The sequence below is a fragment of the Dissoconium aciculare genome (genome assembly GCF_010015565.1).
Source record: "Dissoconium aciculare CBS 342.82 unplaced genomic scaffold K489scaffold_7, whole genome shotgun sequence".
Classification (NCBI taxonomy): Eukaryota; Fungi; Ascomycota; class Dothideomycetes; order Mycosphaerellales; family Dissoconiaceae; genus Dissoconium; species Dissoconium aciculare.
This window is the reverse complement of record NW_022984957.1, coordinates 744,439-757,877: the sequence shown is the minus strand read 5'-3', so window position 1 is coordinate 757,877 and position 13,439 is coordinate 744,439. Positions and strand designations below refer to the sequence as shown.

The window sequence follows — 13,439 nt, the reverse complement described above, 5'->3', positions numbered from 1 at the left end:
GGCATCATGTATGTGTCGAGGTGAGCAAGAAAAGGATTCGGTGTGCGGCACAGGGAGGGCGATGCGCTGTAAGTAAGATATCACGAGTGATGAGATAGTCCGACAAATGCTGTGCCGTGCCGAGTGGTGTGAGGTGTGCTCTCCGCGGTGAGTGTAAGACGAAGGGTTAGTGGATGCGAGCTATCGTGGTGTCGATTGTAAACCTTGCGGCGTAGTGGTGTTGGGATCAGGACCTTGCTCGGCTGTCGACAGCTCGGGAAGACTACAATCTGATGCAGAAGGAGGTGTGGAAGGATAAGCAAGCAAGGTCGAGGGACGGAGGGATTGGACTATGTATATGTTCCTCATGACACATGGTGTAGCAGGCCATGAAGGATGTTCTGAGCGCGTGGTCTGTCTGCACTGGCATGATGCCAAAGCAGGACCACCGACTAGTCCACTACGCGTACTACGTGCCTCCTGGTCCGGCGCAGTTTGTCTCGGGGCCGAGAGAAAGTCCACGATACTATTCGCGGCGCCATCAAATTTGTGCTGCTAGATGGACCGGCGGTTCCCTCAAAGGTGAAGAGCCCGCTCGGCACCGTGCGGCCCTCTTTCTATTCGTAATAGGCGAGTGCTTCCGGCTGAGTGGACACACAGACACACCATTTCCTTGGCTCCTACAGGATCAAGAAGCATCGGTCGGCCCAAGTTGCTCGCAAATTTTTCCCAGCATGGGCACCGACATAGCCTTTCCTTTCCAACCACTCTAGTGCGCCGGAAAAGGGAGGAGCAAGACGAGGCCCGGTCTCCGATAGCGACAGTGGTAGTAGCAGACAGCACCATGACGGAATTTGATGAGAACTTTAGAATCAGTAGAGCCCGAGACTGTGCGCGCCGAAATCAAGTCCCACTCTACACTCCACCCTAGAAGCCTTGATGTCGTCCACTAGCCAAACCACTCGGAATGGGCCAGGCGCGGGTCCTTCGCGTGCGGTCAGGCGTGCGAGACACCTGGCACTTCCGACGCCTCGCTACAGCGTTGAGGGACAGTCGCTGGGAGCTCACGGCGATTCGGTGAAATGTATGTGCCACTCGACCGTGATAACCTAGCTATCCCGCCGGAGAGCTCTATTGGTCGGTACACAGGTAGGTTCTGTGCAATTTGCAAGTAGTCGTCGGCGTGCCCAGATACATAGCTACTTAGGTACCCAAACACAGAGTAACATCAATGGTTAGGCCCAGCTGTGCCATGTGCGTGCCGCATTTTCCGACATGTTCATTAATAACAAGCTCTGTCTCATCGGTACCATCCACTCCAGCTCTCAATGACATGCCATGTAATGTCCTAAGGGTGGGATGGTGCCCAGGCGTGCCGCGCAACGCCACGACGCGCGCAGATGACGACGACGCCGCGAAGGACCTTTCACATCACAGAGACCACACCAAGCGCGGTCGATCGCGCATGGGCGTCGTGGCCCGACTGAAATCACAAGTCGCGGACAGTTCATCGCCGACGGCCACCAACTTCTGCGCCTCGCCGAGAAGGGGGGGGATTTTTGCATTTCATCGTGACGCGGTAACACAGCGACAGCCATCCTGCAGGTGTCCTTAGACGCTGACCAACAAGAATTGTCGCGCCAATGCAGGACGGTCTTTAGCACTCAGCAGTGTTGACGCAAAAGCCCCTCGGTCTCACCGCAGCCAGCATTGGGAGCAGGTGGCATTGTGGTGTGGGTGGTCATCCTGTCGGAAGATGTACAAGACTCGTTTCAATGACATTTGCAGTACGCCATCACTCGAGCACAATAACGAGCATGTCCTTCGATGACTCATTGGCTTCCCTTGCAGGTACATTCCGCTATCCCGGCGATCACCTCCCACCATACAACATACATATGCGGTCAGTTCAAGAGCGCATACACACCGTGCCTTGGCTTGCAAGTGTCTCGCTTAATTTGTGATGGAGTCGAGTGGGCTTACTTCAGGAGGGAGATGTGCCTGACAGAGCGCAAGGAAGATTACATCGCCCGAAGACAACGACCAATGCTCTTGAAGTTTGTACCATAGATGCACCCCTCTAATCCAACGGATTCACCGGCGCTTTCTCCCATGGACAGTACCAAGATAGGGCTGATGGCGAAGTTTCATGGCTGATGGCCACGCGAGCGCCCAGCCCGCGGCGTACGTCCAGCGGCGTCCAATTGGTCTGGCGAATGGGCTAAAATCGTCAGGTGTTGCGGTGTGCCGAGCAGTGAGATCGGACCTGTTGTTCTGTCCAAACAGGCGCCTGTCGTCGGCACCAGATGTCATTTCATTGTGCAGTAAAGACTTTCATCTATCTCAGTTGTTGGTACTGGGTGTCCGTATTAAGATAAATCATAAGCCATTCAGAAAATCATGCGGAACGGTACCGCGGCCGATGATCATCATAATGAAAACCTGCACCTCCTCACCGATGTTAGCCTTCAAGTTCCGCAGCTTCGGAGGTGAGGTGTCTGCCCTGCCCATGTGCTCTGTAATCCATGTACGTACAGCGGCACACCGCATGAGATTTCGCACCACTGTTCTCCTTGCCGCACTTGTTATCTTTGCTACGCGGGACCGATGGAAGCAGGCCAGGTCGTACTCGTATTGTTATTTTTTCTTCCACACACATGACGCACGCCTACTCGTGCCACCATGAGAACGGGCCTATCTGCTGCGACGGCACACTGGAGATCCTTACTACACTCACTAGATGATTTTCAGATGTGACTACAGTACCTATGTAGCTTGAGAGCACAAGCGTGTTGACTGTGCAAAAGGACCGCCTGTTTGTGAAGGTCCCGATGTGGAGAGACTGCCTGGCTCGATCAGCAATCAACGGAACCCTTTCGAGCCCTACAGCACTATACCCAAGGTTGTCGAGACAAAGATGTGGGCAGTAAGCATGATTCACGAGATAAGATGAGTGTTCGAAGACTCACTCCTGCTATTTTGAGGAGCGCGCAGCTCGACAAGCAGTCACTGTATCTCGTTATCATGCCGCCAGAATACCTAGGTATGGCACAAGTACTGTTATATCTTAATATTGACATGACGCAAGTGCCACCCAAATGCTTGATCAACAAGTCTTCGGGTATGTTTTTTGGTGCTCAATGTTGCAAAGGGTTATACATCAACCCTGTGCTTACCGTGCGTAGCTTTCACGATACTTTTGAGCTTGCGTCCGATTGATCAGTCCTACTGATCCTCTCTCTAGCGGTGTGTGGTACTACCCACAGTCGTTGTCGATCTTCACTGATGATTGTGCCGCGCGACAACGTGCGCCCACCTGGATCCGAGCATTCTGTCGATAAAGCAGTTTCTCATAGTCACCGTGGCTCACCTTCACAGCTGTGAATATCTAACAAGTGTCCTAAAATATACTCAAAGTTAGATTCTCGTCGTTTCTAATCTAGGATCACCTTGGTAATCGAGTTGTCAACTAGTACAAGTGATGAACGATGAACGCAAGAGTTGTATTCAACTGTACTCAGAATTCGAAACACCGTTATGATAAGCATGACACAGTGCAGCATACGACGATACTGCAGCATCACATGCTATTCATCATACGTCGAGGGTCGACTTTGGTAGACAGTTGTGGATAGAGTTGAAACAAAGCGGGCTTCATGATGCAGGTTTGCCGAGCCAATGATGATGGCCTCGGTGGCCGAGGCAAACACATGTGCGGCGGAAGTTCCATATTTCTGACGGCTCACGAGGTCAAGTGCAAGTGTTGGCCGAGGGAAGCGAATATTTTGACCTGATCGACGGTGAACTTCATCTACTTCTGCAGATCATTTTCCCTTCCTTCTTGTTCTACATCCGTCAATTGACATATTCACGCCTCAATCATGTCTGCTCAGTCTCGTCTCAACCAGGTCACATCCCACCTCAAGAGCTCCGGCCGCCCTGGCCTGCTCGAGAAGAACCCCGACGACATTGTCGTCACCGCCGCTCTTCGAACTCCCTTCACCAAGGGCGGCAAGGGTGGTTTCAAGGACACTGCCGGCGCCGATCTCCTCCACGGCGCCTTTGTCAACCTCATCAAGCGCTCCGGCATCGACCCCAAGCTCGTCGAGGATATCTCTGTCGGCTGTGTCCTCGCCCCAGGCGGCGGTGCCACCGAGTTCCGTGCCGCCGCTTTGGCCGCCGGCTTCCCAGAGAGCACTGCTGTCAAGAGCTTGAACCGACAATGTAGCTCAGGTCTTCAGGCCTGTGTGGAGATTGCCAACGCCATCAAGGCCGGCATGATCGAGGTCGGTATTGGTGCCGGTGTTGAGAGCATGAGCACGCAATATGGTCCGGATGCCGTCACCGAGTTCTCCGAGCTGCTCGAGAACCACAAGAGCGCTGCTGAATGCAAGGTTCCCATGGGTCGCCTCAGCGAGGACATGGCTAAGGACTACAAGATTGCCCGCAAGGACCAGGACGAGTTCGCCGCCAACAGCTACAAGAAGGCTATCCAGGCGCAAAAGGCTGGTCTCTTTGACCAGGAGATCGTTCCTCTGACCGTGAAGTGGACCGACCCCAAGACCGAGGAGGAGAAGGAGATCACCGTCTCCAAGGACGATGGCCTTCGGGAGGTCACTGCTGAGTCGCTCGGCAAGATTCGCCCTGCCTTCGCCGAGGACGGTTCCATCCACGCTGGTAACGCCTCGCAGATCTCCGACGGTGCCGCTGCCGTACTGCTCATGAAGCGCAGCACTGCTGAGCGCCTCGGCCAGAAGATCCTCGGAAAGTACGTTGCTGCTTCCATTGTCGGTGTCGCACCGCTTCTCATGGGTATCGGTCCATGGAAGGCCATCCCTGTCGCCCTTGAGAAGGCCGGCATCACCAAGGACGACGTCGACATCTTCGAGATCAACGAGGCCTTTGCTTCGCAATGCTTGTGGTGCGCCAACGAGCTCAAGATCCCCATGGAGAAGATCAACCCCAAGGGTGGTGCCATTGCCTTCGGCCACCCTCTCGGATGCACTGGTGCCCGACAGGTCAGCACCCTGCTTTACGAGCTCAAGCGAACCAACAAGCAGGTCGGTCTGACCTCCATGTGTGTTGGTACTGGTATGGGCATGGCCGCTGTCTGGGTTGCGGAATAAGCGTGTAAATGGAGGATTTTGTCGACGATGAGTTAATGTGCAGCGCTTTCGCTTCTACAGTGACAATGACTGCACGATCCAGATCGGATGTGAAACGAGTGTTGGGAGTGATTCAGAAATACCATAGAGGGTCCTTTTGCCGCATTGTGTACAACGAAATAACGCCATTGCTATGATTTACCATTTACTCCAAATCCTCACATATCTATCTACATTCGTGAATTTCGTTTGACAGCATGAGCAAGGCTTTGGACCGAGGATGAAAGGTGAGATTCACCCTCTCGGATCTGCACAGAGGATCTGCTTCATTGCCTGGATCTCCGATGGATCGGCATGCTCCCCTCCTGACGGCGTAGCCGCAGAATGGAAGGCAGAGGCGCGTGTACTCCAGCAGAGACCTGCAAGATTGCTTGCCCGTACACCTCCTCCAGGCATGAGGACGATCCGTCCGGCAGCGAGCTGTACCAATCGCGCCAAAGTTTCCTTACCTTGTGATGCATTCTGTGCCCCACCAGAGCTGAGGATCGTGCGACAGCCCGTCTGCGCAATGTCCTCCAGCGCCTGCTCCACATCTGCAACCTCATCAAAGGCCCGGTGGAAGGTGCACGGCAGCGGGCTCGCACGTTGCACCAGATCGGCGGTCCGGAGGACGTCCACACGCCGGTCCTCGCTGAGAATCCCGAAGACGAAACCATCCACGTAAGGCTTGAATTGGGCGATATCGGCCTGCATTGATTCGAACTCCGACACGCTGTAGTAGAAGTCACCGCCACGTGGCCGGATCATCACGAACATGGGAGTGGAGACTACTCTTCTGACTTGCTGGACCCATTCGAGTGGTGGGCTTGTCCCGCCGAGGTGCTGGTTGTTGCAGAGTTCAATGCTATCAGCACCGGCGGAGCAGGCTGTCTGGGCGCTGACGGGATTGAAGCAAGCTATCTCGAGCAACATCACTCCAACTTTCGGAGCGAGACGATCAAACTGTAGCGTATGTAGGCATTCGAAGTGGATCTCGGTGGAGCATACGGGTGAGATGCAGTAGATTCGAAATCCCAGTTGTGGGATGCACAGGCCGGCTTGAATGCGAAGAGATCACGGTGCCCGTGGTAGTTTAGCCCGAAGAACGGTCGCTTTGCATGATGTTAGCTAGTCGTACGTTCAAGTTTATAGTGCGTATTTTTTTCATAGTTCGACGTTACAGTCATAAGCCGAGCAGCTCGGAGTTTGCTGCACAAATTCGCGATACGTACGTAATTGACCAGATGACTCATATGACGGTGAGCCAGACGTACTGCACATATATGTGTGCTGAGTCTGAGAGTAGCCTCAGGGGTTGATGAAGTGTAGTTGAGGACGGAAAAGATCCAAGGCATTGTCTCGCTGAGGCTGTCGATCATGTCCTTGCCCAACTCCAGATGGGGCTAGAAGAGAGTTTGTGACACCGACTCGGGCGATCTTTGAAGTCCTTCTTGCAGCATCAGTGCCTTCCAAGGTTACATACATCACCTCCACCTGGGCAGGCTTTTATTTATTCACAGGGCATTGGCCCCTGAAGGACTTTTAAAGAATTGTACCATTTGTCCCTGAAGGACATTCCGGCATAGCTAAGTCAATGTCCAGCTTGAAGACGCCCGTCAAGCGTCGCTGTGTCCGTTGAACCTGCAACCTTTACGGGTGATGGGTGTCGTTTCACTCTACAGCGAGGACCTGTTGCTCTAAGCAAATACGACGATACCTCGTAACTAATCTTCGACTGGGGAGCGATTCGTCAACATCAGTCTCAAAAGATATCGTGCAAGCATTTCCCCCCATAAGGTCTCTTCACCACATTGAACCCTAGCAGACGGAAATGCCGCGACCAAATTTAAGGTCGTTGTTTGCGGCTTTCTTCGTCTGCCATTGTCAAGGTTGAGCTTCAAAGACGGAGCAATCGACAGTCGCTGTGAATCTCATAGACCCACACAATGGCCGCAATCATGCAGGTGGTCATCGCGACTGCTAGGAATCCAGATTACAGACGATACCGTCATCATCTGTTATGGCATCAAGATGTCTTCAGCGGTCTGGCATGACCAAGCTCGACACAGGCGATGACGCTTCCATGGCTATCATCGTGTCCATCATCGAACAAATGCCGGACCAGCGAGAGGTCAGAGCAAATCGATTTCTTGGCGACGCCGAATCATTGCCTACGCTTTCTCGCACCTCGATCACATAATGACCATCACTCATCCATGGATGGCTCGCAAGATCCGGGCGACGGACTGTCATCGCCGCGGGACGTTACCGACGCAACCGGCAGACGAGGCTGGTCTCCGCGGCCTGCTCCACGACATAGATCCATACTTTTGTGCTGCAGCAGACCGCTTTGAGTCAATTGGTGGAGAGTTTTCACCAACAAGCATTTACACCAGCGAGCGTGTCGTGGTGATGGATTCACGAAATGAAGGCGAAACGATGCGGTTCAAACAAGCATATGTGCTTACCTAGGTATGGACTGTACTAGTAATTGCTGTACTGCACACATGAATAGAATCCCGCTGAGGCGACAGCGACAGCGGCAGCGGCAGCCTGGAAGATGCTATCGGTCGAGTGCATGATCGGCAACTGTGCGGGAGCAGCCGGTAGCGCTTATGTTATCGATTGGCTGAGAAGGTGCCGCGAACGCCTGGGACAACCCCACCAAGGCTGCATCTCGAGCAACATGTATGGTAGAAGATGGCTGGGGTACTGGACACAGGGACCCGTCAACATGCGCTCCCTTGACAGCCAGGAGCCATGCGTCGCGACTCTTGTACCTGCGCCTGGCCGCCTCGACCGTCTCTCCTCTTGTTGTTATATGATCAATCATAGAAGAAACGACATCCAGCACTCAAGACCAACCAGTCATCGCAGTCGGCAGATCATGTGGTGACCACGCGTGTGACTGTTAACCACCGGCGCTGGATTCCAACACTGCACTCGTGGAGACGCCCGCGCGACGCCTTGTTTCAAAGCGCTTTCAGAATCGTATAAGAGCCCGAGACGGCACCCGCGCATGCGACCGAGTTGCGGCGCATTATCCCACATCAGTCTTCAACCCGAATGCACATCTCAGTCAGGATGTCACCACAAAAGTTACTGCCCGACTCACATCCGAGTTTGGGCGCCAGCATGGATGATTTCGAAGCGCGCGAATTCTCTCCCACTATCCCAGACTTGCCGTCGCAACACTCGGGCTTTCGCAGCAATCATAATTCCGAGTACAGCGAGTCGAGCTCACGTCGATCATACTCCCCTCCCGCCTGGCGCAAAGCTGGTAGCGGATGGTTCAAACACCAACAGTCTGGATCTCCGAGTCGCATGGGATTCAGCAGCACGAGTCCTGCGTGGATGGGACCAGACGATGAGGGCGAAGACGGCGACTTGACCGCATATAGAACTGCGCGGAGAATACCATTGCCGGAGTCGCCTGTGAAGGGTCGAACGCCTAGTAGCAGTCCGGAAATCGTCATGACCGCTCAGCCGGTTGCGCGAGAGTTGAGTCGAGAGCCACAAGTCCAGACGCCGCGGCGCACACCGAGCGAGACGAGGACATCAGAGCCCGAGAGTCCTTCAGCCAAGACGCCAACACAAAACAATTGTATGTATTCATATGTCCTGGCGATTCGGTATGGATGTTGACGTGCTGCAGACATCCGCTTCTCGACCTCTTTAGATGTCGTACAGCGGACTGAACCTATCGAAGCAATGGTCAAGACTGTCAGCAAGACCTGGACACATATAACTCGAAGCAGATACAACACATTCTTCTACGCAATGTCGACGCTGTTAGCGTACTGGCTCGTGTCGAGTCTCTTGAGCACTCCGGCGAATAGTCCAAGCCCCGATCTCATCAAAGTCGCAGCAGTGGCGAAGTCATTCGAGCCGGTCATATATTACTCCGAGAACGGCCATGATCAGATCCAACAACTTCACGAGACGGGCCTGGCCGTGTGGGACCTCGGAGAAGGCATGAGGAGCACCAACATGACGTCTGCGCCGTTGATCGTCAATCAGCTCGATGAGCTGTCCGACAGCTTGAAAGTGTTGTCTTTGGAAATGACTCGGTTCTTCACATCGGTGGATTCAGACGTAGATAACATCATCAATGTCATGGAGTGGATCCAACTCGAGCTCGCGACGATTTCCGAAAGCTCGCCGAGCACAATCAGCTCGGTGTGGTCAAATACGCACACCATTCTGGTCGGCATGGGCCTATCAACCGAGAGCCGTGTGATGCAGCAGATCTTCGGGCAGACGTACCAACAGAAGACCAAAGCGCTACTGGACAGGACGTTTTACGAGTTCCTCAACGTGCTGGAAACAGCGATCACGAATGAATTGACATTCTCTCTGCAACTCTTCACGCTGTTTGAAACGATTGACAAACAATTTCTCAACCTGCAGCGAACGGTGATTCGCGAACAAGACCAACAAGAAAGATCAGAGTCGGAATTTCTCGGTAGTCTTTGGACCAAAGTGATAGGAGTCAACGCGGGACAATTGCGCAAGTACGAGAAGAACAAGGAACTCCTCCACAGCGTGCGCGAGCGAACCGTTGGGAACAAGCGAGTGCTAACGGAGCATAACCAACGCTTGTTGCAATTGAAGTCGAACCTGGAAATCCTCCGCCAGAAGCTGGTCAGCCCGCTAGTGCGATCTACCAACTCCAGCACCATCTCAGTCGCAACGCAGATGAAGGGCCTCGAGGCCACCTACGCCGGACTGAAGCGCAGTCGGGACGAGCAAAAGGTTAAGGTCCGGGAGTTGGTGTATGGGGCACGACCGAAGCACCACGACGCCGGAACAAAACCGGTCGGTATCGAAGCCACTTGAAGCAGCACAGGCGGAAAGACTGCCGACGACAACGAAGAAGTCGCCAACAAGAATGGCTGCGCGAGTTTTGGGAATCAGTCCTGCCAAGCAATGTTGGTTATGATTTCGGTCTACAGATGACTGACGATTACACGAGCATCTCTTATGCGCCTCAACTTTTACGTGGACAATGGTTGCGCAGTCCCCAGCCACAATAGTCAGCTTGTCAGCCTGTCAGCACAGCTGACGTTGGCGCTCGAGCGCATGCTCGCGTGAGATCTCCTCGCATCCGGCGACAACCTCGCACGGGTATAGCCTGGGCGCCCGAGACGCATCCCTGAGCGATGACGATCGTCCGATATCTACGTCTGATAGGTGATCAGGTCGGCGTCAACCATATCGGGGCGATAGGATCAGCAGGATCTATCAGGAGTTTGCACACCCAAGGATCTGAGGATCGCGCCGCCCTCTAGAGGGCATCAGCTTGAAGGGGCTGCACAAATGCGCAATGTGACGCTGTTGGAAGCCATGGATAGAAGACGTCGAATGTCAAATACAGCATCTAATGAATAATGTTGGATGGGAACCGTTCTGGTAATGATTTAGAGTATGGAAATTGTCTTGTGCAGGAAATCTCCCCGACATAGACTTTGTAATACCCGAGATTCGGTGTGCTTGAGAGAGAGGTTCCGTTCGAATCATTTTATGACTATTTGGTTTGTCTGATGTGATAATAAGACTCGTGTTACTTGAAAGATCGTCATGAACCTCCTGCGTGAGACGAACAAGCATGGCTGGACGGAGCGCTAGCGCGAAATTCCCTTGTGTGCCTGCGCGCTCGCGATAAGGGATGATGTGAGAGTTTCACCGCACATGTTGCACTTCCACGGTCATCGGGACAATGTTTTGATGGGTATCGAGGTCAAAACGCAAATGTCTCGACTATGGCTAACAGAACAGTCTATGCCTCATTCCACAGTCGGTGACGAATGAGGCGCAAAGAAACACTCCCTTCACGTTTTGTACCGTCGTTCGTAAATACCTCTGGGAAGAAGGTCTTGTTGAGGGTCTCCAGCAATCGACTGCCCATCGCCAAGCTGGCCAAACTGGACCATCGGGCCTTGGCGATTGGGGCTGTGCAAATGCTAACCGCTACCTGCAGGTGCAGGTGCAGGTGCATCTACACTTGCCGTGCTGATCCTCCCTTTGTTGTAGCTGCAGCTGTCTTTGGCACTTTGGATGGTTCTTGCCTCTACTGCTGCTGCTTTTTGGGCCGTCGGCCTGCATCATCATCATCGTCGGCGGCGGCGGCGGCGGCGCGAGCATACGAGCGGCCATATACGCGCCGGTATATCCGCTTCCCTCGTCTCCCCATATAAGAGTGTTTTTTTCTCTCCACGATCGACGAGTTATTTACAGTGCAGGTGTGAGAAGTGAGATTCTGTTATTCGATTATCGTACTGTACAGTGCACGGTAGATAGGAAGGACCCGTGGACCTGTGTGTGTGTGTGTCTGTCGTGTAGGAAGTCGGCGGGAGTAAATGACGATGCTCCAGAACAAGAGAAACTAGGGCTTGCTCGGTAAAAGCCCTCCGGACCAGCCGGACGAACGTACATGGAGACGGGGATTTTCAATGGCTCAGACCATTGCTCTCATCGGATCTGATGTGTTTGTGTCAATCCATAAAATTTTACAGTAGAATGTACATGACCGTGATGATCCATCAGTTCGTATGGTGCAAAGTGCATTTATGTACAGTACTTTAGTGCAGTGCAATGTGACAAATGGAACCTCGTGGATGCAATCAACCTTGGAATGTAAAAATTGATGATGATGATGATGAGCTGGGCCGGCCATTTGTCTTGGCTCATTTCTGCTGCCAAGCCTCCCATTCCGTCAGGGACTTTCTCTCATGTCTATCGCTCATCACCTGCATCCTTCACACATTGTGGCCGGCGACATGGGATGCAGCACGGATGTCATCACACACACAACACAACACACTGTGTGTTTTACCCGTCCGCCGCCGCCCATCCGTTGGGGCTTCCACTCTCTTTCTGCACGCTGGGCGCATCCTCCTCTCTCAGTGACAATCACCCGTCCGCTTGTCCTCCGTTGTTTGCTCCAGCCAGCATAGGCGGGACTGGAACGTGTTGTTTTTTTTGGAAGCAGAACAGCCAGTCCATAGCACATTCATTCATCTGGGCAGTACAGCACATTCCTCCTCCGCGCAACTTTCTCCGTAATCTTCTTGGGCTTGATTCATAAATTATCATCACGGCTGGCTGTATACCTATCTTTCCTGTCACCACCACTCTTGTCATCACCTCTCATCAGTAAAAAGACGTCCACATCGACCGTTGTTCCCTTGATCTCCAACGCCTGAGATACACGGGAGCTTTCTCCTCCTCCTCCTTTGTGCGCTCCGTCACGCTCGTGATTCAACGTCATCATGGGTAAGTCACAACTTCCGCTTTGCTTTTTTGCTCTTGCTCGGATGCAAGGCTGCCCGTCTGTCTCTGCCCGCCACATCCTGTTCTCCATCAGCACCGTTGCCATCGCCAGCAGCGCCGATGATAGGCAAAGAGACGTTCCCGGTGGTCTTGTCGTCACGGAGACTTCCCCCATTCCGAAGAGTCTTCCAAGACATGCACAGCCTCAATTTGCATGGCACGACCCAGCGGGATTCCGCCTGAGGGACTTCTGTGCGATTGAGAGCTGAGCATCGCTCGTTTTTCCCCCTGCACCGTATAACTCCCAGAGCTCCTCCGCTCTCTGAGAGTGACGCCACACTACTGATCTCACGGCGCGTCTTGGCAACCGTCCGCAAGGTCAGAAGTTCAGCAGAATGTTGTCTGGCCCTTCCCTCACTGGGGACGCGCTCGCTTTGCCCATGCGACGTTAGCACCCAAGCTTGGGTTCGGCTACGCTGCTGGACAAAGAAAGATGCGGTCACCTCCCCTGCTTTACATATACTCCTCCGATCGCAATCCGCTTGTGCGATACTTGCACTCAAGCCAGCGATTTCTTTTGCCCGGATCCATCTCCATGTCTCCCCGCCGTTGCGTTGCACAATAACACCACCGTCCATGTGTGAAGTGTTCCTCACATCGCTAACCATCTTCATTCGACTTCTCAACAGCCGCAATTCGTCGCGCCTTCTCCAAACACGGCCGCACCAATAGCGGCCTCAGTATTCATCGTTCGGGTACCACCGGCGACATGCCCTCGCAAGACGCTAACGAGCGCACCTCGCTTCTCCCCAATGGCTCCGCCAGTGGTAGCAAGCCTCTCTATGAGGATGACCGAGCCTGGGTGCGATGGCCCATGAACTTCCTTCACTTGACCTGGTTGACGCTGGCGAGCAACTATGTCAATTTCCTTCTCGTCTTCGTCCCCGCCGGCATCATTCTCGGCGCATTGAAGGAGACTTACAACATCCCGCCGACTGCCGTATTTGTGGTCAACTTCTTTGCTATCGTACCGTTGGCTTCGCT

The 13,439-nt window shown here is 53.5% G+C and overlaps 5 protein-coding genes across 5 annotated transcripts; 3 read left to right on the top strand and 2 right to left on the bottom strand.

Moving 5' to 3' along the window:
• The first annotated feature begins 3,571 nt into the window (after nt 1-3,571).
• Nucleotides 3,572-5,446, top strand: K489DRAFT_380913 (beta ketoadipyl CoA thiolase, TH1). Its single transcript, XM_033604984.1, has one exon. The coding sequence runs from the start codon at nt 3,861-3,863 to the stop codon at nt 5,103-5,105; it is 1,245 nt and encodes a 414-aa protein (XP_033459209.1). The 5' UTR covers nt 3,572-3,860; the 3' UTR covers nt 5,106-5,446.
• On the bottom strand, nt 5,240-6,426 carry K489DRAFT_380912 (uncharacterized protein). Its single transcript, XM_033604983.1, has one exon. It carries the CDS (start codon nt 6,054-6,056, stop codon nt 5,379-5,381), a length of 678 nt encoding a protein of 225 aa, XP_033459208.1. The 5' UTR covers nt 6,057-6,426; the 3' UTR covers nt 5,240-5,378.
• Nucleotides 6,427-8,207: 1,781 nt separating this feature from the next.
• K489DRAFT_320009 (uncharacterized protein) lies at nt 8,208-9,962 on the top strand (the record flags this gene model as incomplete). The annotated part of the gene is made up of 2 exons (XM_033601426.1): nt 8,208-8,628; nt 8,779-9,962. 2 exons carry the CDS (start codon nt 8,208-8,210, stop codon nt 9,960-9,962), a joined length of 1,605 nt encoding a protein of 534 aa, XP_033459207.1.
• Nucleotides 9,963-11,663: 1,701 nt separating this feature from the next.
• On the top strand, nt 11,664-12,306 carry K489DRAFT_234775 (uncharacterized protein). Its single transcript, XM_033599840.1, has one exon. It carries the CDS (start codon nt 11,770-11,772, stop codon nt 12,208-12,210), a length of 441 nt encoding a protein of 146 aa, XP_033459206.1. The 5' UTR covers nt 11,664-11,769; the 3' UTR covers nt 12,211-12,306.
• K489DRAFT_380908 (uncharacterized protein) lies at nt 12,030-13,299 on the bottom strand. The gene has a single exon (XM_033604982.1). The coding sequence runs from the start codon at nt 13,061-13,063 to the stop codon at nt 12,404-12,406; it is 660 nt and encodes a 219-aa protein (XP_033459205.1). The 5' UTR covers nt 13,064-13,299; the 3' UTR covers nt 12,030-12,403.
• Nucleotides 13,300-13,439: the final 140 nt, after the last annotated feature.